We start from the raw sequence: 26,501 nt of genomic DNA on the forward strand, positions 1-26,501 counted from the left end.
ATAAACTATAACACTATAAAAACGGTTTCTAATCACGTATATGCCTTTAACTTTTTAACTTAACCTGATACATTTATTTAGCCTATCCACATATCATACCTAGACTTCTACTGAGAGTTTTTTTTAATAATGTTTGTAATATGGTGCTGTTTTTGCATGTTTAACTTATTAATCAATAAATAGTACTAGGGTATCACGGTTTGACAAGGTAGCACAACTCGACAGAACACCTGCCCACTTCCTACTTCCCTCGTCTAATCCGAAATGACTAGTAAACGCTAGAGGGAGCCCGCGACCGTATCCTGGAGATAAAAAGAACTAATTGGCTAAAGTATCAAATAGTAACGAACAACTTGTCTAGGATTTTCATTTCAAAAGTAGAAAAGTATTTTTCTAAAATAGCAAAGCAAACGCAACTGCATATTTTCTTTTTTCTACAGTAAACAGTTTTAAAAAACTGTTTAATAACAAAAAAATAGGTTATACATACAAAGCATGTGCATTTAACATCAAAACAGCAATACATAAACATGTTTTATTCAGCACATATTGGTTATACATGCAAATAATGTTTTATTTAATATAATTAAATTTTATATATAGTTCTAAAGTGAGCACATTCAAGATTGTATTATAATTTCCAGTAGAAGGCAAAACATTTAGTAAAGTTGCTGTAGTAGATGTAGTATGACTATTTCCATATTATTGCCATTAAATTGTCATTATAATTTTTATAGACGGTAAAAACAGTTTAATAACATTAATATCAGCCACATTGTGAATTTATGTTCGGGTAGGAACTAAAGTGCTGAGCCGGGTTTTGACCCGCTCGGAAACACGTGAAGCAAAAAAGGAAGTACGTCAGAATTTCCCGGGATAATTTTTGACATCTTTTTGGCGCGGTTTGTGTTTGTGAGTCGCAGTGTTTTTTTTCAGGCAGTAGTTTAAGTTTATTTAGTTTGAAATACGGATTTAGACCCTCTTTAAGCCGCTGAAAATGACGGGCGTGTTCGAGTCTCCCAAGAGCAGGATAAACGCGGCGATGATTTCTCAGCACGTCAACAGACCGGTGTGCTTCGTAGGACGAGTGGAGAAGGTGAGGAGTGAGCGGGTGCTATCAGACTCTTTAATCACTTTAATAGATATCAGACTTCAGTGTTTAGCAGCAGTAAATAATTTATCTGTGCTGTGAATCAGGAAAAAATCACTAGGACTGCCCCGATAGATACTAAACTATAACTAACGTCCAGGACTTTCCCCGCAGCTTCTCAGTGTATTCAGATAAAGACAGGGTGAACTAGCGTAATGCTGGGCAGTTATTTTAATGCAGATTTCTGAAATTTAGTCAGAATTAGTAACGTTATATCAGAATGTGTTCTCATTAAACAAAATGGGAAATGGAAGCAAAATACAATCGTGACAGCAATGGAATATTGTTAGTCCTCTCTTAGTTAAATTTAAAAAGTCAGACAACAGTACCAGTCTGAATTGTATATATAAATACTAAAGTCATCCATACTATGACGAAAACATATGGAATTGCTGGTACCACTGTAAAATAAGGATCCTTTATAAAGGGTTTATAAAGGAGTTTTTTAATAGTTATACATTTTACAAGTTGTAAACACTTTAAAAACATTAAGGACATACAACACACAAATAGAAAGACAACAGTAAAAACAACTTTTTTTAAACATATCTAATAAAATAATATAGAAATTCAGTTTAGTCATTTAATATGTTGTTATAGTAAAATTAAAAAAATATTAACAAAATGTTAATAATGACTGATGGAAAAGGCAAAGTAAGATTCTAGTTCTAGTAAGATCTGAGGTTTAACAGTATAAAAGTGTACTTGGAATTACTATTTGGTACACAATAGGCCACTGTGGCCCTTCCTATTTACATGTTGTAACTGCTTTTTTTTATAACTTACTTAATAACCAACTCCTTTGTACACTGTTTATAAATCCTTTTTAAAGGAACCTTATTTTAAAGTGATACCGATTTTTTTATTGAACAAAAATGTGTCAAACAAACCAGAATATGCGTGTTATATTTTAGATTCTTTAAAGTATCTAGAGTCACCTGGAATAGCTTTCAATAGAGTCCAAACTGGTACTGACAGGTCCTGTGTATATGAAGTTTTAAAATTGTATTTATTAGAAATACAATAAGGCTCATACATTTCTATTATGTGATTCAGAAAAAGTAAAATAAAATGCACAACTCTTAATGGACCAGCTCTGATTTTATAACATTTAAATGTATAAATGTAATGTGTGTTTTTCACCTAATTATTAAGTTTATTCATTAGATAACTGAAACACAGGAAATGATGCTCTCTTGTGGCTAAATGAGGTCAGATTAACAAAGCTGTCCCAGAGGAGTCAAAGCTGTTATTGGCTGTTTTTTTTTTTTTTTTTAGTTATGTATATTTAACATAAAGTGACAGGCTTTGGCATAGAGTACATAGAGAGCTGACAGCTGAGAGACTGTGTTAAATTCTTCAAGGTTTCCTCTTAACCCTACAATATGATTATCTTCTGAAATGTCAAAGGTATTATTTATGTACTTACCTTACTGTTTTGTGTCTATGGAAAACTGTTTTCCCCCTATTCTAGAAGCGCCACTAGGTGGCGCACATTGGCCGTATTTTACACTGCATGTGTCAAATCCTCACGAAGTCCCTAACATCTAGTAAAGGCTGTTTTCCCCCCAGCCTTCACTCTGTTGTGTCATTCTAATGTATGTTGCTTTTAAAACCTTGCTTAAAATGTATGTCCTCTTTTTAAAAGGTCCATCCTACTGGAAAGTCGTTCACAATGACCGACGGAGAGGGAAAGACGGCATCAGTGGAACTCAACGAACCAGTAGGTGCAGTTATTTCATTGCAGATGCTGAAACACTTAATTAAATGAGTGTAAAATAGGGCTGCAATTAATGACTATTTTGGTTAATTTAACTGATGATTGTCGATTATTGGTATGATTAGTCGTGATTATTTTTGTCATGCCCTCCATTTGTACTTCCTACTGGTAAGGACAGCTAAACCTTTAGGCCCCAAGACCAGTTTTGCGGCACATTTTGATAGTTTGATGTACCTATATTAAACCTAAAATTACAAAGTATATTATAGGAAACATTCACACAGACTGGATGTTGTTTTCAGGAGATTCTAGAATACTTGTATCTATTTTTCACTTTTTTATTTTACTTTTTTCCAAGGAGAAACCTCCCTGAAATAATTGTTTAAAAAGATTTTTTTGTAACTATAGTCTGTAGTAACTATTACATATTTTTAAAATTTTAATGAAGTGGACAGTGTACAGTATCTCTAACACTTATCCAGCTAATGTCAGTTTAACTAATGTTAGTAATGTTAATGAAGAAGTAAAGCCTGTTCAAACTCACCTCAGCAGCTCTCTGCATTAATTTAACTCACCATGGGTAATAGTTAATAGAAAAGTCAGTGTTTAAAACTGTACAGAACTAATAAAGATGAACTGTAGGGTATTGTGGAGTAAGATGTATTCGCCACTGACTAATTGCAACTAAGTCCAACTAACTGTTGATCTTTATTCTCATACTACAGTCACTGTGTATTTCTTTGTATGACTTGTCACATTAACAGTTTTTGTTTGGAAAATATATAGTGGCAGAAATTATTTCAATAAAATAATTTGTCAATATTTATATAGGCAATATTTGGTACATGTCAATATATTGTGTGATAAATCAATAGTGTAATTATCGTAACAGGACAAAGTGATTGACTGTTAGTCTTTCTTAGAGTTTATGATTATTTTATGAAATGTTTCGCATCCTTACTGTACGTAAGTGCTGAATTATATTGTATTATGTATTGTTTAAAGTATGAGTGTATGTATGTTTGTATGTATTGTTCAGATCAGTATACTGTGATTAGCATTTCATCAAATTGCTATAATATTTAGCAATATATTTTATTAATGATGAGCATGATGTACATTATCCATTTTAAAACCACTGGAGTTTTGTTTTGACAGTATATGGAATTTACTTATGATTACAGACTTTTTTTTTTTGTGGTTTCTATCAGTTTAAGGGTGTTAACAGTAGTTTTGTCTGTCAGGTTTGTTAGTTTTATAGTAAATATATGTGTCTATAATTTATGTTTTTAGTTTTCACTGCTAGTTTTCTTTTTTTCTAACCGAGTCATTGATTTCTATTTGACCAGGAGAGTTTATTGGGGTCACTTTATTAGAACAGTTTGAACCAAACAGTTAGACTTTTTTCTTTTTCTTTTTTTTAAAGAAATTCTCATTTTAATTCATGTTTGTTTAAATAATTATTGAGACTCCAGCTCTGAGACTAAAGACATTTCACATTAATTTCCTGTTTTGATCTTTCAGCTGGATGAAGAGCTGAGCGGAATTGTGGAAGTTATTGGCATGGTGTCAAACAAAGGAACAATCATGGCTGCAGCATACACCATGTTCAGAGAGGAAAAGGGGATTAGTTTTGGTAAGCACATCATATTGAATTATTATGTAACTCTCCAACAGTACCTAATTTCTCACAGCTCACTCACTTCCTTATTATTTCCTCCATCCAGATTTGGAGCTGTACAACGAGGCCCTCAAAGTCATTCAAGATTTTTCTCAGTATTACCCATTTGGAGCAACTAGTGGATAAAAAGTGATTTAACTCTTCTTTTATTGTTGTTTTTGTTCTACCTGTGTTTAGCTTATTTGTGTTCTTCATTTTTCTCTATGGAAATAAGTTGAAACTGTTAATTTTTTAACAGTTGAATGTTTTGTTACATAAATAAATAAAAATGCTGTCTGCTCAAAGCTACATGTTTATTTGTGGATTTTTTTTTCTTTTTTGACGTGTGTTTTGTCCAAATTGAAAAAAGAAAAAATCCTGTAGTTCTTTTTTATTTTTTTATTTATTTTTTAAATACTATTTCTCAATTGAATTAAGATGTAAACGTTCCTTTAGTGGGTGGTTGGTGTGAAACTTACAAGCTTAAATTTCTTAACAGTGATTGTAATGTAAATCAGGGGTATAAATACACAAATATATATAGACATTCATTACTCTCCTAAACAACCAGTGTCTGTTAAGATTTACATACATATTAAATGATAAATAGCAGAAACCCCAGAAGAAAATCATTTTTGGTGGTGACTGTTTTCCTTTTACCACCTCGGGTATCTTTTTAAGATCTTTCTGAGTGGGTTTTTAAAAAAATCAAGCTGAACCTTCTCAGGAGTCTTGCAAATTAATATACTAGTGCATCATTGAATATCATTGAAAAGTTACATTACACAGTAATTCAGTTCAAAATGTGAAACTTACGTTTTATATAATATTACACAGAGTGATTATATATTAAGCGTATATTTCTTATCATTGTTGAATATTATGGCTTAGAGCCATTAAACACCCAAAAGATCAGTGTCTCAGAAAATTATAATATTGGACAAAAACAATTGGTACTTTTGGCAGTGTGCCAAGTCCTGCTGGAAAATGAAATCCGCATCTCCATAAAAGTTCTCAACAGACGGAAGCATGAAATGCTGTAAGATTTTCTAGGAAAACTCTGCACTCACTTTGGTCTTAATATAACACAGTGGATCAACACCAGCAGATAATATGACTCTTAAAACCATCACTGATTGTGAAAATCTCACACTAGACCTCAAGCAGCTTGCACTGTGTGTCTCTCCACTCCTGACTCGGATTCCTTGATTTCCAAATGAAATGCTAAATTTACTGAGAGTCAGTGATGGGTTGGAGAGTAATGTCATCTGCTGGTGTTGATCCACTGTGTTTTATCAAGTCTAAAATCAGTGCAGTGTTTTCCTATATGGGGCATAAGAGATAAGCTACAAGAAAAAGACTAGACTATAGAATCTCAAAAGATTGCACTGATTACTAACTAAATGCAGTTAAAAAGTAAAATTAGCATTTCTTTTATTTTTCACACGCAGTTTCTATACTAAGAGATACAGAACTGGCATTACAAAATTAAAATTTGCTTCAGTAAAGGACTGGATCTTGTCTTTTCCAACACATAAACTGTATGGGATTATGGGATTATGTCATCGGAATATACAGTGGCTCTTTTTTTAAGCAACTGCAGGAAAGTTTGCCTCGCTCCTAGAAAAGGAACCTGGTATGCTGTGGAAAAAGTAATGAATTTCTTAAGTACATCCATCACCTCATATGACAAACCACCTGGTGGGGATGAAGATACTAAATACTTTCATGTGAAGCCTCAATTAAGTCATCATGTTCCACACTCCTGAGGTGATAACACAAATTACAGTACCTTCATCTGATAAAATCGCCATCGTAAACTGTAGCAGCTAATGATCGGGAGTGTGTTTTAATAGCACAGTGCAGGTTTTCGTATCATAGGCAGAAAATTTTTCACTCTGATGTTCGCTGGGTTGGTGAGAAGTGGCCCGAGGCCGAGCAGCTGCCATATTACTGCAAGTCCAGGCCTAATGCTACTGTCTGTCACTGCTTGTGAGAAGGATGGTGGTAGAGCGATTTTTCTCCACTTTGCTTCTGAAACCAGCCTTAGAGTCTAGGTTTAATTTGTCAGTGTAATTAACCCCACTTAACATCTTAAGTTGTTTTACATTTCCTTATGAGGAAACACATCTTCCCTGGTGCAATCAGTCAACGATGTGTTGCTTACAAACACCTTTCTATCTTCCCTTAGTTAGAAACCAACCACACGTCTTCCAGACGCCAATCCTGAGCCACATGGAAAACATACAGTTCTGTTAAAAAAATCTGAGAGTACCTTATTATTTGTATTTTTTGGGGGACTTCGACTTTGATTTTCCTGCAGATATCTGCAGGGAGAGTTTGTACGGTCCCCCAAAGCATTTCTTCTTCTCCCCTTTTCTGTTTCTCTTCACATTCAATGATGTTGAGGTGTGGGATCTTGGGTGGTCAGTGCATTCGGTTCTCTTTACAAAGTGGAAGAATAGACAGGAAAGGATAGAAAGTCATTTCAAAGCACATATTGGGGTCTTCAATGCTTTGGCTCAAGTGTGTCATTAGTGCTTCCATAATCATCATCCCTTTTTCACTATTTTTATAATGGAGTTTTTTTCCTACATTTTAAATTAATACTGAAGGAACACTGAATGAACTATGTTAATGTGTTAAAGAAACCATTTAGGTGGTTTGTATGTGGGGTGCTGTTAACTTTTTCGTTTCTGAGGCTGGTAATTATCCTGTCCAACAGAGGAAACTCTTGGTCTTCTTTTCCTGGGGCATACCTGATGAGAGTTTCATCTTAACTTTTTTGAGTGTTTTTTTTTGCAACTGCACTTGAGGATACTTTCAAAGTTCTTGAATTTTTTGGATTGACTGACCTTAATTTCTTAATTTCAATCCAGTGTTGCATTAATTTTTCACCAAGATCTTGCAGTTTGATGATGGAGTCTGACCGCTGCACAGAGCCTTCTCCAGCACATCCTAAATATTCTCAATGGGGTTAAGGTCTGGACTCTGTGGAGAACAATCCATGTGTGAAAATTATGATCTCATGCTCCCTAAACCACTCTTTTACAACTCCAGCCCCATGAATCCTGTCGTTGTTATCTTGGAATATGGCCGTGTCATCAGAGAAGAAAAAATCCATTGATGGAATAACCTGCTCTATATTCAGTATATGCAGGTAGTCAGCTGACCTCATTCTTTCAGCACATACTGTTGCTGAACCTAAGCCTGACCAACTGCAGCATCAACCCCACATCATTTGCTTAGTTGAATCCAGGTGGCGACTTTTTTTGGCCATGCAGTGTTTTTGTCTGATATTATAGTTTGTTTAATATTAGAAAAAATCTAAGTATGACAAAAAAGCAAAAACAAATACTTTTTCTCGGCACTTGTATGTGTGCAGGTGTGTCCTGCCCTGCATGAGCCGTCCTGTCTGACTTGTGACACGGCCAGCGTTTCCATTTCGCTTTCTGACATATTTAACAAATGGAGCGAACGGGTTCAACAAAACTCCATCCCTGCAGGTCATGAGCAGAAGCACGTGGAGAAGTAAAACTGTCTCCCGGTGTCGCACAGCAGCGGAGCAGATATATACACGAGACTTTGAAGTCAGATATTGTGTTTTTCTCCTTCCACTATACTGAGTAAAGTTTAATAGTTTGAGGGTCATGCTACTGCAGTTGCTGCTGGTACACACGCTCAAAGGCAAAGAGAAAAATAAGGTCACACCAGCTGCATGTGCCTTGACGTCTCTGGATGATATGCCTTGGGCTGTATTTCTGTGGAATTTTGCTTGAGATCTGAATCTGACTATGTGCCATTCCCAAAGTGTTTGAGCTGAAAAAAGCTAAAAATGTCTCACCTTTAGAGATGCATTTAGAGACCATAAAGATGCAGCAAAATCCAGGTGTTTTAAGGTCGTGACCCCTTTCAAGACGAATAGGCCTTCTTGAAATGTGTAATACTTAAGATAATACACAAGATAATAAAAATACATAGGCCTAAATAGTATGATAAAGTCAGTAACATGGTTTGTTGAAATTGAAATTGAAGTCTTTCTAACATTAAGTATATTTTATGAATGTTCTTAATATTTTTAGTAACCAAATAAAAATGGTAGGCCAATAAAGGTCAACAAATAACATAATATTCACAATGTGTAGGCTTTATAATTAGGTAATCATTTTGCACTAAACTGCATTTAAACAAACCTATAAAAGGCAAAAGTCTTTCTCAGGTCACAGGTCCGTGTAAGATCTTGTTTGAACCCTTGAACCTCTGTATCTGTTATGCAGCTCTAGCTCAAACATTTAGCTAATTAAGTATATATTCCTCACTATGCCTTGCAACACATTGCATTTCATGCTACGTTATTTCAGAATTGGCAGATTGGCTTGATTAGCAGCCTTAGCCTCAGCCTTCAGACAGAGCTGTTTTTTTTTTAAGTAAAGTCATTACTACTGAAGTCATTTTTAAATAAAGTCATTACTAAGGTCATTAACATGTATCAGTTTTAAAGGCACAGTAACACAAACAACAGTATGGTCAGTATGAGAGAAGTCCAGTCAGCTGGCCTATCATCATGTAACTCATAAGATCCGTAAACACTTCCTCTGCCTGTTGTTCTTCTCCTTTTGCTCACAGAATCACTGAGAAGAATTGAGCCAGGAAATTCCCTCCCACAAAACTGTCCCAGCGCTAGCATGGCCGCTGCCGTCAGGCTCTGTTATTTTAACTCAGCCCAGTCTGTAGACACCAGGCTGCACAGCACAATGCCCAGCCAGGGCTTTACCAAAGACATGGATTAACTCCTGAACCAACACTGTGGCATTTATGGCATTACAGTATTACGACATGAGAATTTTGCAAACATACCGTAGGTATGTAATACACATCAACTGAGATCTGATTTGCTCAGTGCACTGCTGGGAATAGCACTAATTGCATTTAGACCATGTGCAGAAAAGACTCAAGATATAAGGATAAATAAATAGATACAAATTGTGTTCTAAATGGGTTTTTATATATATTCTCTAAATAATTCAGTAGAATTTAGTAGTAGAAATCTACTGACATCATACAGATCTTGTGATGTGGTCAAATAAATATTTCAGACTAAGCTGCTGGACAGGACTCCACAATCCCTGTTATTAAGATTTTCTAAATTCTATAGAGAACTGAAAAATTTGTGGTTTTGACTCGATAATGATAGTGAATCCCATTTTATTGATGATTTTTTTTTAATCTACAGTTTAAATTTTATTTCACCAATGCCTAAAATAATAATAATTCAAATAATTGCCTTTACCCTCAAATCGTTTTTTTTTTTTTTTAAAGTTTATAACAAGATTGACGTGTTATTCTTTGGCAGGTTCTGTGAAACATGGAGAGAACAAAAAAATCATCAATTTTTGCACTCGACTCCCCTGAAGGCATAAGAACCTCTTCATTACATCATAAATGCGGCATAACATTATTGTTTATAGATAAGTGAATTTGTGTGAATGGCTGGACAGCAAAACGCAAGGACACCTATAAATTAATAGTTTTACTTTTAATTTTGTAATATGCACTATGAATTTTAAATGTGTAAATAAAGGGAAATTATACAACAAAAATAACTGTAGTACAGTTCTCACTCTCTTTTTATGCATTTGGAATTCATGGCATTTGGAATCTTACTTGTCAGAAGACTCATTACATGAGTGATGGGAAAAACATCCATTTCCACTCTGAACCTCATTCTTTACTGAACAGCCATCTTTCTCATTCAATAAAGGAAGTGTTGCACACATCACAAGAGTAAATTCTCAAGCAGGGCCTTCACCCTCCAGCGAAGGAAGTTTTACGGTTTAGTTCTACTGGTGACATTTTAAGTACAGTTTAGAAATGGGACATATCCTAACAGTGCATTACTTCTAACTACACATGTAATGGCTTGGCTTAGCTTTAGATCAGATACCACACTGTCAGGTTCTTTCCTTACTGCTGTTTGTGCCTATTTAAAAGTATGAAAACACACTGGAAAATGTTTACTTATTAACAGATAAATACACACAGTAGCATCGTTGTGGCTTTTTCCTTTGAAAGAAACGTGTTAAAACACTTTTAATAAAACTGTACAGAAAAGCACTGTGTCTATAGCCACTGACCATAGAAATTGAGAGAATTGACAACTAGAAAAGTGCGTTTCCTAAAGGAATGGCTCCCCCAGTCGCTATGGTATCCCATGTCATGATATGATGTGCTAAGTAATTACTATTGTGTTGTTAAGTGGTTGCAAGCTGTTACTATGGTACCTGTGGTGGTTGCTATGGTGTTGCTAAGTTGTTGCTATTGGTTGCTATGATGTTAGTAACTGGTTGCTAAGGTATCCATTGTGGTTGCTACATCATTGCTAAGGTGCTGCTTAATGGTAGAATGCAAATGTGTCAATAGAGCAGTGTCCCCAAACTTTTGATCAATAGCTGGTTTACCCAGCAGCTTCTCCATACACACACAGTACTGGAGGGCAATATAGAGAAATAGTGCCATGCATAGACATTCTTGAGTGTATGAGAATTAGTTAACAGAGATGTTTATGTTGAATCTTATATCAACTCCACAGTTTAGTCTGTTTCTATTGGCTTATGGCACCATTCGTTTGCATACTGGGTGTGTCCCCAGGCAGTTTCTGACATTTACCATCAGTGCTGTATGCCATACTGTTCACTCTATTGCATTTTCTTTCTACCTTTAACTTTCTATGAGGATTTTAAATCTATAAAGAAAACTCAACATAAAAAGTAACTAGCCAAGGCATTATGATTCTTGTGTCCAAATTGTGATTTTGTAATTGATTTAGGTTTTACTTTACTCATTTTGAAATTTTATGATTACTTGGGAAATCTTCGTAAGAAAAATTAGATTACCCCATTGGCAGATGTTTTTGTTTCATATATACATTTACATCTCTATTTTAAATGTGTTTTGTCTAATTTGCCAATTGCTTTTTAATGTTGCAGCTTGACCACCCAAATTGATATGACCAGCTTGACCACTACAACAATCTAAATGGGTGACAACTAATAATGCCTAACCAACCGTGTTTGTCTTAACCAGTATAAGACATGCTTTCACATAGACCTGTCTTGTAAATCACCCTGACCAGCTTTGACCACCAAGCTTTTGATTAACCAAGCTGTATCAGTTAAACTTATTACACAGATTTCGAATAGTACATTGTGAAGTCACTGATATAGACACTGAAATAGATTTTCCATGAGCAGAAAAAAAGATGGTCAGAGCTGAAATCAGAACTTCTCTGGTTCGGCCACTAGGAGCGCTGTTTCATGGCGCTGATGGGAATTTTCTCCGCACTCTCTATAATAACCCTTTCTGCTCCTCACCTCACTGCTGAATGGCTGTTCAGTTACTCTCTCTCTCTCTGCTTCTGAGTGAACCCACTCTCTGGATTATCACTTAACTCGGATGAACGAGTTATTCAGGACATAACTAACACACTTTATTCTAGATAAAGGTAAGTTTTCATTGTGCTGCAGTATTTCAGTCTGGTTTATCAGTGGAGTTATGACATACAGTACCAGTCAAATATTTGTAAATTAAATTTTAAACGTAAACCCATGGACACATGTAGAATTATTTTGTAAACAAAAAGTGGTAAACAAACTTTTTAGATCATTTTAACTTCACTACATAATTCCATATGGGTCCCTTAATTCTTTGCTATTAATCCACAATCTTGAAAAATGTAAATATTAAGTACATAAAGGAAGGGAAAAAAAACATTGAATGAGAATGTATGTCCAAACATTTAACTGCTTATACCGTATAATGTTGACTGAATATGTTGTTATACATATTTTGAATCTACTGTGTACATGTTTTTTAAGAGAATATTTCTACCTAATAGGAGCTGGCTAATCATAATATAAATATTTTGGTGGATATTGTATATTGTATATTATAACAAGACAACGAATAATACAGGTGTAAGTGAGCTTTTTTGTCTGAAACCTTATATTTTGAGAGAACGTCTCAGAATAATATATTGTGCATTAGAAAAGGTGTGCACTTAGAATCAGTGTTTAGGAAACGTTGAAAGAGCGCCCTCTAGTGTTGGTTGCGCAAACGCTGCAGCCTCAGACTTGGTTTGTTGTTATGCTGCTGTATTCAATACACAGTAACAACTAACATTTTTAAGCAAACAGTAGAACATGCATTTTTAGATATTTGAGATTTAATGAAATTAGATTTTTTTTAATGAAATGAGAGATTTTATTTTGATTTTTAATGAAATGAGAGATTTTATTTTGATTAAATGAAATAAGACAAAAACTGAATGCTTGCTGTGCCTCCAGGGTTGCAGGTGTGTGTCAGAGCTCAGGATGCAGTGTGGCTGGGTGCTCTGTGTCCTGTTATTGGTTTTCTCTGGGAGGGGAAGAGGACAGAGCAGACGGAGAGGCAGACAGAAGGTTGAGAACCTGGTCGTCAAAAATGAAGCAAAAAGTAAGAAGTTTATACCGTGTTATTCCAGTTCACATTTAAAAAGAACAAGTTCAAAGTTTAGTTCATACAAACCTAAATTAACAAATTTACACTCATAAGTTCATCATTCCAAAAATTAACTAGTTCACATTATTTTATTCCCCCCCCCCCCATTAATAAATAGGCAGCTATACTTTAACAAACCCCCCCTTTTACCCATCAGTCACCACCCCACAATCACTGTTGCTACCAAAATAAACATATCATATACCTTTTTAATGAAAAGTTGTACTCATGTCTTCTACACAGAACACTATCAACTGTTTCAGCACTGCAGACACTTGTAAAGCATTTAAACTCCAGTTATGGACCTTTTAAACAGACTCTGACTGTAATTCCAGCAACTTGTTAGCTCACTGTAACAGTAATGCTAGCGCCTTTACCACCTAAAACCTGTTTGCTGTAGACAAATTGAAATATACAGGTAAGTTTTCTGTAGCAAAATACATCATTCAACCATAGAAAACTAAAGGAATATTGTGACTAAGTGGATAGTTAATATTTTTAATTGGTGTTTTTAGCTATCTAGCTCCATTCAGCAGTGGTTTTCTGATATAATGCTGGAGATATGAAGTCGGCAGGCTCTCCATAAAACAAGGGAGTGAACGAGACTCACATTATTTGTAAACGTTGAGAGTCGTTCAGTTCAGCGTTCACAGAAAATGCCAACATGTTCAGTGGACACTGGGTTATATATGCAAATGCCAAATTCACATAATGTAACCTATCTTAATTCAAATAGCATTCCAGTATGTATGTTGGTGTCAACATAACTGGCATTATTTACCACGTTTTTCACCATTTAACAAATTACTGTATTTTTTACACTATAAGGCGCACTTCGTAATCATTTAATTTCTCCAAAAATTAGCAGTGCGCCTTATAATCTGGTGCGTCTTATGTATGAATTTTACCAGTCAGGTTTTAAGGAGCAGTAAAACCACTCTGAAGTGAAGTACAGCTTTATACAGGATTTTCATTGACGTTTTTTTCCCAGCACTAAGGCTGGAGCAGCTTGCATGTTTACCATGTTAAAACAAGCTACATGGGACGAACTGCTAGCTGATAGCACCCTGGTTTACTGAAACACTCAGGGTCCTCAGTGTAGCGCTGTCAGGCAGCATTTACTTGTGCTAAGTGCTGCTAACTGTGGCTAGCGCTGTTGCTAACCGCGCAAAAATACTGGCAATCTAAGCTTCCTGTAAATAAACGGAAGTGCTTTACTTACCTGAATAAACTGTTTTTAGCAGAGAAATCTGTGTAGTAATTACAGTCTGTTGAAGGATTCACTCCCAAGCACCAAGACCTGCTAAATTAGAAGGGAAACTACTGTCCAGTATAGTCCATAAAATACTGTAACCAAGCTATATAGCTTAAATGTTTTTTGTCTTGCCTTTTAATGCAAAAAACAGTTAGCTACAAAAATGCAATTATTTATTTAACTTGTAACATTGTTTAATCCCAGCAGACACAAACACCTCAGCAGGGCTAGCTAGCTAGTTAGATAAGTCAAGTCAAGTCAAGTCAAGAGGCTTTTATTGTTATTACATCTGAGTACAGGTACACAGTGTGATGAAATTACGTTCCTCCGGAACCATGGTGCAACATAGAACCACAAGCAATAGACAACATAAAGTGCAGGAGTGACGACAGTGCAACATAAAATTATAAAATTATAACACTAAATAACAATAAATACAATAAATACAAAAGACGAGACAATTTAAAGACAGGACAGTGCAGTACCGATACGGTATAATAAAGTGTATAGTGGGGATAAGGTGCAGAGATGTGTGACATACTGTAACATATAGAACATATATAATCACAGCAGTTACTGAGGTAGAGTTTATAGTTTTTAAGAGTGCAGCAAATAACTTATGCCATTTCCTTTCTTTCGCTCCCATTTACGTAAATGAAATTCAAAACTTTGTTTATGAATTTGCTTCAGCAGTGGTATTCTTTCTGGTCACACATTTATATAATTAACTTGTTAGATAAATACTAGTGCTAGCTGTTTTCATAACAAATGTATCTCAGGAGTGCTATCGGAACTATATATTTACTTCAGTCTTTTTTTTTTGCTACTGTTAAGAGCAGAAAAAAATGCTTTATTGCTTAGATGAGCGGATATAATAAATTTTCATGACATCTTCAGTGTACAGAAAGCCATGTCATATAAGTTACATTTACGCCCATACAGTATTAAAGTTTGTAAATCAGTGATTCTCACTCTGGTTCTGGACATTTGGGCAAAACAAACAGCAAACCTCCACTTTGGACAGGTTTGTTGTGGCTGTGTTCAAAACGTACTATAATTCTACTACTATAATGAATTACATAATAAAATAGTCTTCCAACATTAAGCCTTCTTAGAAAAGTAGAAATGTAGCAGCCAATAGTTTCAGATGTAGACTGAAACATTCATTAAAACCACTGCTTTATTTGAATGCACTCAGTAAAAGCCTCTCTCCATCTCCTGACAATTTGTTTTCTTATCCAGCTCTGATCTGCCCAGTGGAGGTGGCCTTCCTCGTGGACAGTTCTGAGACGGCTATGGCACAGTTTGAGAAGCAGCGAGAGTTTGTGACACGTTTTGCTTTGCAACTGATGCAGCTGGATGTGGCCGGCTGGCGTCTGCGACTTCGTTTGGCCCTGATGCAGTACAGCAGCACCGTCTCTGTGGAGCACAACTTCCGTGACTGGCAGGACGTGGATGTCTTTCAGAGCAGGGTGGCTGCTATGTCCTTCATCGGGCAAGGCACCTACTCGGCATATGCCATCTCCAACGCCACCCAGCTGTTCGCCAGGGAGACAGCAAGCAGCAGTGTGCGTATTGTCCTGCTGTTTACAGACGGTGTAGACCACCCACGCAGCCCCAGTGCTTTGTCGGCGACAGCTGACTCCAAAAACCACAACATCAGAGTGTTCGCCATTGGGCTGTCCCCTCAGTCACGAGACGGCCAGAGGTTTGCCAGGCTGAGGTCCATTGCCAGTGCCCCCGCGCAGCAACATGTGTTCAACCTTGGGGACCCTGAGCTGGATGAAAAACTCTTTACTGAGCTGGTAAGTGCAGACAATTAAGGACCACTAGACTGACTATGTGAATAGAAGATCAGGCCTCAAATTGCAGAAGAGATTTCGGAGAGTGGCATTTTTTAAATCATTCACATGATTGTCAGAAAATTGATGCACTTCATTTATTTGATCAGCTGGATAAGAAAAGTGGAAAAACTGATTTAAAAAACATTTGTATTAAATAAATGAAAAAAATGTTTGTGTGTTTTCAAAGAATTACTAATTATATAATTTACCTATTACCAGAAATTACCTATTTACAGAATAAAATTCAGGGTAACACTTTACAAAAAAGTGTTGATTAACTAACATGAATTAATGCATTTATTACCATGAACAAGACATGAGACAATACATTGCTTAAAACAGTGCTTAGGTGATTTAAACATGGAACAACATTAATTACTGTTACTCTTACATGAAATGTATTTAAACTAATGTTACGAGTGAAGCATTTGTTAAGATGATTAAGTGTTTAGTAATGGTTGACAGATGTTAATAATGCTATTAACAGGCATTATTGGGTTTCACTAAGGTATACTTATTTCACTATTAAAGCACTGCTAATGTATTACCTCATATCTTGGTTATGGTAACTAATGCATTAATTCATGTTAGTTAGTCAACACTTAATGTGTTAGCAAATTCTGTAATCATTTTAAGACATACACACATGCACATTTGGGTGAAGCAAGTGCTTTGTGCAAAAAAAAATAGCCATTTGTGCTGATAGATGACACTTTTGATGTTTAAACCTAGTGAGTTTGCGCCTCAAAGTGGTTGTAGAATTAGTTTTGTTACTCTGTCTCTATTTATTATCTAAAACAAAAAAATACTTTAATTGGCTGTCCACCCCTTAGTATACCCTGCCCTCGCATGCTCATGTCAATCTATCACAATGATCAGCTTTTCTAATGTGCTGAGTAGGGCTGGGTATCGAAATTCGATACCATAAAGTCTCTGACCAAACTAAAAAGATTCCTACTTTCAATACTTTGCATGAAACGTGCCATGAAAAGGCCAAACACGATTAGAATTCATTTTTAAGTGATTGACACCACTAAAATAAATATAATTGAATAAAATGCTGATATTTCTTAAAAACAAAATCTTAAATGTATCCAGCAATATGCTTAGAGAAAAGATTTAAAGTTTAAGCATAAGTTATGCTGTTGTTTTTTTTTTTTTTCTTAAAAAACATGCTCATTTTTTTCGTTCAAAAAAGATCCAGAAAGATGGAGCCTTTCTTAGTGACAGTATGAGAATGAGATTACTCATGTTGGCTGTTTAATAAATACATTGTTTGAGAATAATTATTGCTTTTTGTATTTTTTGGTTACAATTTACGATACCCAGGCCTATTGCTGAGAGGGCAGGGGATCAGCTAACAAGGTTGGTAACAAGGAAAAACAATCAAAAGAAATGCTTAGTAGAAGAGCAAGCAAGATCGATTCAGTACACGGTGAGGGACAGAGAAAACAGAGGGGTATACAGGAAAGACAAGGCGTGGGCAATCAGAAGCTTGTGAAATGGGAACGCCATACTATCACGTGATCAGGGAGTCAGGGAATCCGGAGTGTAAGTTTGGTGTGCATGCTGGAAATTGGAATCTTTGTCGTTAAGTACAAATTTCAGAGCAGGCAGATTGACAGCATCAGGACTGACAGGTGCATGGTCAAAAGCCATTTCTGAAGTGATTTCTCCTAGTAATCACATTGTGTCACTGGCCTTTTATTTAATAACTATGGCAGACTGGAACATTTTTCTTGCTTTGGTGCCATACAGACTAATATATGTGCACAAAAATCAGACCAAGTAAAATGTTCACTGGGCTGGTCAAAACAGCAGTGTTAGCACGGCCATACCCAGCTTTAAAGAAGAACTTCATTTTACATTTTACAATAAGTTTTACGATCTACAACTAATTTTTTCTTGCCTTCCTTGTATTACTACTTTCACTAGTAATCTATACTGAGTGTTTTTTGCATTGTACTGTAAATAACACAGTCTTCTCCCAATTATTTTACAGAGAGCAGCTGCTAATTTAGGGGTAAGTATGTTTTATATTCATGAAAACACTATGTTGTTCATGCTACAGAGATAGGAAAAATTAGCCATAGATGACATACAGCTCTGGAAAAAAAAATAAGAGACCACTTAAAAATTATGGATTTCTTCGTTTTTACCAAATTGAAAATCTCTGGAGTATAATCAAGAGGAAAATGAATGATCACAAGCCAGCAAACCAAGGTCAACTGCTTGAACTTTTGCACCAGGAGTGGAATAAAGTTATCCAAAAGCGGTGTGAGAATATGCCAATACGCATGAAAACTGTGATTAAAAACCAGGGTTATTCCACCAAGTATTGATTTCTGAACTCCTAAAACTTTATGAATATGAACTTGTTTTCTATGCATTATTTTATGTCTAAAAGCTTTGCATCTTTTTTTGTTAGTTCAGCCATTTCTCATTTTCTGCAAATATATTTTGGGAAAAGTGTTGTCTGTAGTTTATAGAATAAAACAACAATGTTCATTTTACGCAAACATATACCTATACATAGTAAAATCAGAGAAACTGGTTCAGAAAAAAAAGTGGTTAATTTTTTCCAGATCTGTATAGACATGGCATGATACCACCGTACTTCCATAATGCTGATACTGATTTGAAATTCAAAAATGAGCCATTTTAACTTTTTAGTTGTACACTTAAAATGCTCATACTCGGCTAAATGAAACACATAGTAGATCTGTTACTGGACCAGATTGGATTCATCCAGCATTTTCTGCTGACCCATGCCCATCTTCATTCCATCTATCCAAAGTCTTAATCAAGGGCTTTTATTAGGCTATAGGAATTATGCCTGAATAAAACCCCTGTGTGATTTTTAACAGTGACATTTAACCTAGTTAGTCTCCAGTGTCAGACTGTTCATGAAAGAACTCTGCTGCTGATTGATCAGCTTTTGTCTCTGTTGCAGTGTCCCCAACCTAGATCCTGTCTGTGTGACAAAGGAGAGAGGGGTCCAGCAGGAAACCAAGTGAGTCAAACGCATTTTCCATTCAATTAACCACATTAGCTTCTAAGTTCTTGCTAATTTAATGTGCAGACTGATTAGATGGTACTCACATTTCCATATAATGCCTGTATACAGTCAGCTATGAACTTCATACAAGCATAACATTTGTCTTTTTTCATAACATTTTGTCTTTATTTTACCAATATTGAAAGTGAGGTAATATAATTATAGACCAAAGTAAAAAGCAATTGAATTGCAGAAGACCTGAAGATAATAAGAACAAGGTTAGAGAAATGATTTTGGAGTCTGTTCTATTTAAAGAACTAGGCAAGATTTGAGATTTATCTTTCTAAAGCACATGGTTCCATTACTGGTCTAGGTGTTCTTTGGCAAACTTTAGTCTTGCCCTGATGTGTTTTTTGGTAGCAGTGGTCCCCTACTTGCACAAATGCCATGAAAATCAAACTTGTTTGATCTTTTTCTGATGCGACTTATGCTTTTTGACATTAGCTGTGGCAAGCGTTACCTGTGATGACATTTTAGGATTATTATTGTAAAACTTTTTTATACATTGGCAACAGCAATTTATGCACTGCTGGTTTCCTGTGTAAAAATAAGTACAACTACACATTTTAAAGCATAATAAAGAAAGAGAAAGAGAGAGAGATACTTCATTGATCTGAATTGAATTGTATTTTATTCTAAAATGAAAAATACCACTTAGTATCGTAATTTAATGTACAAAAAAATTTAGTAATATGGCAAATGCAAGTTAAATTCCTAAAATAAATATGTTTAAACACTTGTTACCTGTGTGAATTTCCCTTATTTTCCACTTATTCACTAATTCACTTATGTAACTAATTATTTCACATCCTTTGATCACATTTACAGGACATTTCAAGATTATTGTTTTTTTAAAGTTATCATGTTGAATCTCTGCTTGTTTTCTTAGGATGTTTTCTTAGGATGAGGGTTAATTCTCATAGACGGCTTTATTTGAATGTTTTGGGAAAATCAGCTCGTTCTGCAGTGAGGTGTGTAATATGTGATGTGGAAAGAATGGCATTTCGGTGTTTGGATAATACCTAAGCGGCTACAAACGCTTTACAGGAGAAATTCACAATGTTTCTCACCTCATCTTCACACACACTGATTTGTGTAAAAGGGTGCATAATCCTCACACTAAGCGTATGTTTGATTTGGCAGGAGAGCAAAGCGTGATTTGGTCTGATCTTCGTGTCGCTCTGAAAGCTGTGGTTTTAGGACAGTGCAGGGCAGGTGGATTCTGGTTGAGGCTCAGTCAGGACGGGACAGTATTTCCCACACGGAAAGTGTTGCAGGTGCTGAGAGGCATAAAGACCCTATTTCTTCTGGGCCTGTGGTCTCAGAGAATGAAGGTGCATGGTGTGTGTGTGCAAAAGAGGAGTCAAAGTTCAAAGGCCGAGGATTAGTATGGACAAAGAAGTCTGAGATCATTGCTTATAGACTGTACCTGCAGGTCAGCAGTCAGCAAGGTATTCTTTTTAACAAAAATCCCTTACTTTTTAAACAAGAAGAATTTTAATGTAGCTTCTTAACAATATATGGAAACTAGTCTGCACTCTAAAGTAAAATACATAAAACTACAAACAATAAAAAAATATAATTGTAGAATTATAAAAATGATTGAACATAACAAGCCTTACTGATAATTGCAGGATATTTTTACATCATTATTGAAGCCTTCCACCCTCCCATCTGCCTATTTAGTTAAATTAAATTAGTTTGTTATTTGATTTTCATGATTCTATGTACCAGTAACAGTTATTTTTTTGTTACTATGCCTACTACATCAGGCTGATATATGTAATTAAACTCTGATTTACACTAGATGTTGAAACATTGATGCGCTATACCTATTTCAACCCATTTCACTGACATGATTAGACAGTTTCAGCATAGAATAGTTAACAATATTGAACTTCTCTACCATTTTCTCTCTATTCAAGGGAAAACCTGGCAATCCAGGTCCTGTTGGACCTCCTGGGCCAAAAGGATCCAAAGTAAGTTCGGATTTAACTCACATCTCGCATTGCAGTACAGGTCTAGAAAAATATATTTTGTAGAAAATTAGAGAAAATGTGCTGATTTTGTTTTTCTTTGTTTTTATTGTAGGGGGAATCTGGTTTGAATGGACGACCGGGAATGGAAGGTGTTGAGGTAACATCAGGATGTTATTATAAGTGTCCCTTTTGACATTTATTTGGCATTTTTAGTAATCACTGTGTGGCTTTTCCTTCTGTTAAAGGGAAGACCAGGAGCTACAGGGGAAAAGGTTAGTCTTGTTTATTTTTTTATGTATTGATGTATTGAGAATTAATTTTGAATGTATCTGTATATTTTTATATATACAACTGTTCTTATTCAGAAAAAGAAAATTAATCTAACCAACTGTGTAGTCACGAGACTGCACCCTGCCCAATCTGCAAAACAGAAACAACATGGGGAATAATTCAAAACACCATAAAAGAAAAATGTCACTCATTAAAATAATCACTTATTAATTGTAATTGAGGTTAAATGATAATTGTGATATTCATTTGAAGTCAAACTAATTTAAAGTGGAATTTTATACTTATAATTGTATTAATACCCTATTATTGTGTCTGCTCAGTTCAATCAGTCATTAAGCTATTAAATAAAAACATTAAGATGCCATTTAAAACCATGTTGTAAACTGTACAATTGCATGACTACAAACTATTTGCAGTACAGCTTAAGTAATACACTACCTGGCAAAATTCGCCACCTGGATTTAACTAAGTAAATGATGTGGGGTTGATGCTGCAGCTGGTCAGGTCTAGGTTCAGCAACAGTATGTGCTGAAAGAATGAGGTCAGCTGACTATCTGAATATACTGCATATAGACCAGGTTATTCCATCAATGGATTTTTTCTTCCCTGATGACTCGGCCATATTCCAAGATGACAATGCCAGAATTCATGGGGCTGGAATTGTGAAAAAGTGAATCAGGGAGCATGAGATCATCATTTTCACACATGGATTGAGAGAGTTCACCACAGAGTCCAGATCTTAACCTCATTGAGAATCTTTGGTGATGTGCAGTGGTCAGACTCTAGCATCATCAATGCTGTAAGATCTTGGTGAAAAATTAAGGCAACACTGGATTGAAATAAATGAACATAGTGAACTGATGTGGAAATATCCCAAAACAAGACATATCCATTACTAAATCAAAAAGCATCAGCTGGCTTCTTGCTTTTCTTTAAATAATTACTTAGAGACAGACTTTAGATCACTCTAATATTAATCTCCCAGCAGACAACCAGGGCTTTTTAACACACAGTGTCTTTATGTAATAGGCATTACGTATACAAATATCGCACAGATAAGATTAATTCGAAGACATTGCAGTAAATGTTGAATTATATTTTAGGCATAGGGAGCATCAGGCTTCATTATTTTAACTCTTAAGTTCAAGCAGTGGCATCATGAAATGACCAGAGCTAGTGTAGTTAGCTGTGTAGCTGCTGTACCATGTGGAGATAATGTCAGATAACCATGAGACTACAGCTCTCTCTTTCTGTCTCTGTCTCTCTCTTTCTGTTTTGTACTGCAGGGCGAGAGAGGAGAATGTGGCGTCATGGGGATGAAAGGAGATCAAGTAGGTTTTTTAATCATTTTCCAGAGCTAACCCTGCATTCACATTGGCAGGCGACAAATTGTGTGTGTTGCCCCATGTTTGTCTCTTGTGGGTGTGTTCGATGCTGTTGGTGTTGGTGTTAGCATGTTAGCATGATAGCACCTATTGAGCTATCCACTACTTTGGCCCAAGCTTTAATTTTTCTAAATTACCCCTGTATTTGAGCACAAATGCATCATATAAAACAAAAAAAGCAAAAACAGCTTTTATACGCCTCTAGTCATCTAGAGAACCACTCTCTAGAGACACATGGGAATCAAAACTTCACAGAGCAAATGCTGCACATTGTGGCTGTGATTAGTGTGAAGAACTTGTTTGGCCTATTGGCGTAAAATGTCACTTTACCACGTTGTAATCATTTTTTTAAAGTTGAGAAAAATCGGAACTCATTTTGTCACTTGCCGCTTGTCACTGTGTTGTGGCTACAAATCGCTTTCTCCCATAAGCAATGAATGTTTTTCTGTCGACTGCCATTGTGTAGGATAAGATTGCAAGGTTAATTTTATGAGGCTATATATGCAATTTAACATGCAGTATAATAACCCTCTTCTAGACTATGGTGCAACATGACACTATACTATGGTTGCTTGAGTTGTACAATATACAGCTCTGGAAAAAATTAAGAGACCACTTCAGTTTCTAAATCAGTTTATCTGATTTTGCTATTCATAGGTGTATATTTAAGTAAACTGAACATTGTTGTTTTATTCTATAAACTACGGACAACATTTCTCCCAAATTCCAAATAAAAATATTGTCATTTAGCGCATTTAATTGCTGAAATGAGAAATGGCTGAAATAACAAAAAAGAACCCTGGTTTTTAATCACAGTTTTCATGCACCTTGGCATGTTCTCCTCCACCAGTCTTACACACTGCTTTTGGATAACTTTATGCTACTCCTGGTGCAAAAATTCCAAGTAGTTCAGCTTGGTTTGATGGCTCTTCATTATATTACATAAGTTTTCAATTTGGTAAGTGGTCTCTCATTTTTTCCAGAGCTGTATATGACTTTTAGATGAAATCATGTTGATTTTATGCTACACTATATATATATATATATATATATATATATATATATATATATATATATATATATTAGGGGTGTCACGATTCTCTAAATCCTCGATTCGATTTTATTTCCGATTTGAGGGTCACGATTCGATTCAATTCTCGATTTTCTTTTTTATTATATATTTACATTTTATTATTTTATGCCTCATAAAATTTAAATAATATATTATTTATTATTATTATTATTATTATTATTATTATTATTATTTATTAATATATATATGGTAATGCAATCTAGTGACTTTTTTGGTAGCAACAGTGTGCACTATTAAAACTGCAACGTGCAAAATAAAATAAAAAAAATAAAAAAATAGGAACAATTAAAGCCTTAACAAACTGAACTCTATCCTACTATAACAGTTAAACATGAAAAATAAGACTCGGTCCCTGAGAATTACAAGTTTTTTTCTTTAAGAAAGATATATTATTAATTTTATCTGAGAGAAAGTTGTTTTTTTAATTCAATGGAAAGCAACAGGTGTAGTCAATCATAAGTTTAAGATTTTTAATCCACCTGACTGTGATCTATAGTCAGTGTTCTCAAGTCACACTGACACACGCATTTCAGCGAGTTCACACGCTCTCACCTGCGCGCACCCACCCCTCCGTCAGATACAGATACAAAACCTGTGCGCACCCCAACCCCCCCCCTCCCCCGTTGCACAGATAAAAAAACAGTGATCACACTCCCGCCGACACTCAAAACTTGAGAGCCCTTTCTTTAATTCTATAAGTCCGTTTTCAGTTTCTCCTCCGTGGCTGAAAGGCAGCTGTTCTCTGCCTCTCACACAGCCGAACTGAGGGCGGGCTCTCTCTATTTACATGAATAGGATGCGCTGTGTTGGTGCTGCCCCATTTGCGTAGCGCGCTGCGCCATTTGCGTAGCGCGCGCGGGAGGGATCGTCGATTCTCGTTTTGACTTCGATACTCGAGACCATGACCTCATTTCGATCGATTTCGATAAAATATCGAGATCGTGACACCCCTAATATATATATATATATATATATTTTTTTTTTTTTTTCATTTTTTCAGTTGTGTACAGCCCTGCAGTACATAAAACACAAAATTTATTTAAATTTGGTCACCACAGCCTGTGATTTGATTCTCTTATTTTTCTTTAGGGAGTAGATGGACCACCAGGACCTCGTGGACCTCCAGGAGAGCAGGTGACCTTACACCAAACATCAAATTGTTCAGTCAGATGTTCATCTATGTGTCTTTCTGTCTGTCTGTCTATTCATCTATCTTGTAATTGTATCATGCTTGTGTAGACGGTGTAGTGTCACGGTTATATTTTGGCAGTGATGGGGTTAATGTGGGCTGTGCTTTTCCCGCAGGGACTCATCAAGATATTTGCACTGCAATAATAATGCTGTGCTGAGTTCAATCTCACTCATATTAATGAGACAATAATTTATTACTCACCTCCCACAGTAATAAGGGAAATAATCATTCATGTATGAAATCTATAAGATTTTAGTAGTGTGTTTGCACTAACAAGCTTACAGCCATCAGTATATGAAACATATATAAAAAATTAAAATTTGGTTTCTGCTCATATTTACAATCAGAGACATATCTTAAACCTCCAGAAGGCTTAAGGGGTTGTTTTATATATGCATTTGATCCAATCTATTGGAAATAAAAACAAAACTGATTGATTAAGCTGATAATTCATAATTGTATTACTCTAATCTAGTATGTAAGACCTTCAGTCCAGTTCAAGTCTTAAACAGTGGGAGAGGTCACTTGGCTAAATGGAAAATTCTTCATTGCGAATTCAAGAATTTAACCCATTTCCCAACTAAACTTAACAGTGAACTACAGATGAATCAAAATTTTTAGATATGCATTTTCGTAATTCTTGTAAAATCAACAGAACTTCCCTAAATATATAGATGCCTCTACGGGTTTCCTTCTAGTTGATGTAAAACATGCTCTGCCCTAAACAAACAAGAAATAGGAAGTGTCTGTGCATCCCTGACATGATCTGTGTATGAGTGTGTAAATCACCCCTGCAATAATGAGGAAATAATGATGCATGTATGGAATCGATCCCAAAGCCTGAGCAGCTTTCCCATCTCTGCACTTATGGAATGTGAACCCGGGATTAGGTGTGATCCTGATGGTAATGTAGCGTAGCTAAAGCTGTGGATAGCAGCCTAAACTGTATTGTTCTTCTCTGAGGGCACACTTTGTCCGGCAGGATTAACATGAGCAGAGAGGTCCCTGCTCCTTCAATATGTGCCCCTCTGGCATTGGCATGACCAAGGCAGAGCTTTTTCTGACCCGATCTGGATTTAGATAGGCCTGATCCAGCTTCCAGTTCCCACACACACTCTGCTTTCCTCGGGTAAGCAGTCTTAGCTGGCAGTTTCCTGACAAACAGTGCTTCAGCGAGTGCACATCATCCTTTTCTTTAGTAAATAATTTGATTGCATCAATTAATAAGTGATCAATTAATATGAGTAACATAAAGAGAAAAGCCCAACCTCTTCCAAAGTTATAGGTCACAATAAGGAAGGATAGAGAGTCACGGGCAAAAAAGTATTGACATTCATTA

The 26,501-nt window shown here is 35.7% G+C and overlaps 2 protein-coding genes across 2 annotated transcripts in view; both read left to right on the plus strand.

Annotated features, from left to right (window-relative positions):
* The first annotated feature begins 851 nt into the window (after positions 1–851).
* rpa3 (replication protein A3) lies at positions 852–4,839 on the plus strand. Its single transcript, XM_049476424.1, has 4 exons — positions 852–1,096; positions 2,799–2,873; positions 4,395–4,506; positions 4,598–4,839. Exons 1-4 carry the CDS (start codon positions 998–1,000, stop codon positions 4,675–4,677), a joined length of 366 nt encoding a protein of 121 aa, XP_049332381.1. The 5' UTR covers positions 852–997; the 3' UTR covers positions 4,678–4,839.
* A 7,053-nt stretch (positions 4,840–11,892) lies between these two features.
* col28a1a (collagen, type XXVIII, alpha 1a) overlaps positions 11,893–26,501 on the plus strand; it is a 35,677-nt gene continuing 21,068 nt past the window's right edge. The window contains exons 1-10 of the mRNA XM_007236460.4: positions 11,893–12,031; positions 12,873–13,020; positions 15,563–16,125; positions 18,167–18,187; positions 19,118–19,177; positions 21,148–21,201; positions 21,314–21,358; positions 21,447–21,473; positions 22,779–22,823; positions 25,060–25,104. Coding sequence (XP_007236522.3) covers positions 12,900–13,020; positions 15,563–16,125; positions 18,167–18,187; positions 19,118–19,177; positions 21,148–21,201; positions 21,314–21,358; positions 21,447–21,473; positions 22,779–22,823; positions 25,060–25,104 — 981 coding nt within the window. The 5' untranslated portion in view covers positions 11,893–12,031; positions 12,873–12,899. The remainder of the gene's footprint in view (positions 12,032–12,872; positions 13,021–15,562; positions 16,126–18,166; positions 18,188–19,117; positions 19,178–21,147; positions 21,202–21,313; positions 21,359–21,446; positions 21,474–22,778; positions 22,824–25,059; positions 25,105–26,501) is intronic.

Source organism: Astyanax mexicanus, chromosome 3 (assembly GCF_023375975.1).
Source record: "Astyanax mexicanus isolate ESR-SI-001 chromosome 3, AstMex3_surface, whole genome shotgun sequence".
Classification (NCBI taxonomy): Eukaryota; Metazoa; Chordata; class Actinopteri; order Characiformes; family Acestrorhamphidae; genus Astyanax; species Astyanax mexicanus.

Bases quoted from the DNA above. Each gene is read 5' to 3' on its own strand.
- rpa3 (XM_049476424.1), top strand. From the start codon at position 998: ATGACGGGCGTGTTCGAGTCTCCCAAGAGCAGGATAAACGCGGCGATG. The intron at 1,097-2,798 runs GTGAGGAGTGAG...TCTTTTTAAAAG, and splicing joins TCGTAGGACGAGTGGAGAAG to GTCCATCCTACTGGAAAGTC. The intron at 4,507-4,597 runs GTAAGCACATCA...TCCTCCATCCAG, and splicing joins GGAAAAGGGGATTAGTTTTG to ATTTGGAGCTGTACAACGAG.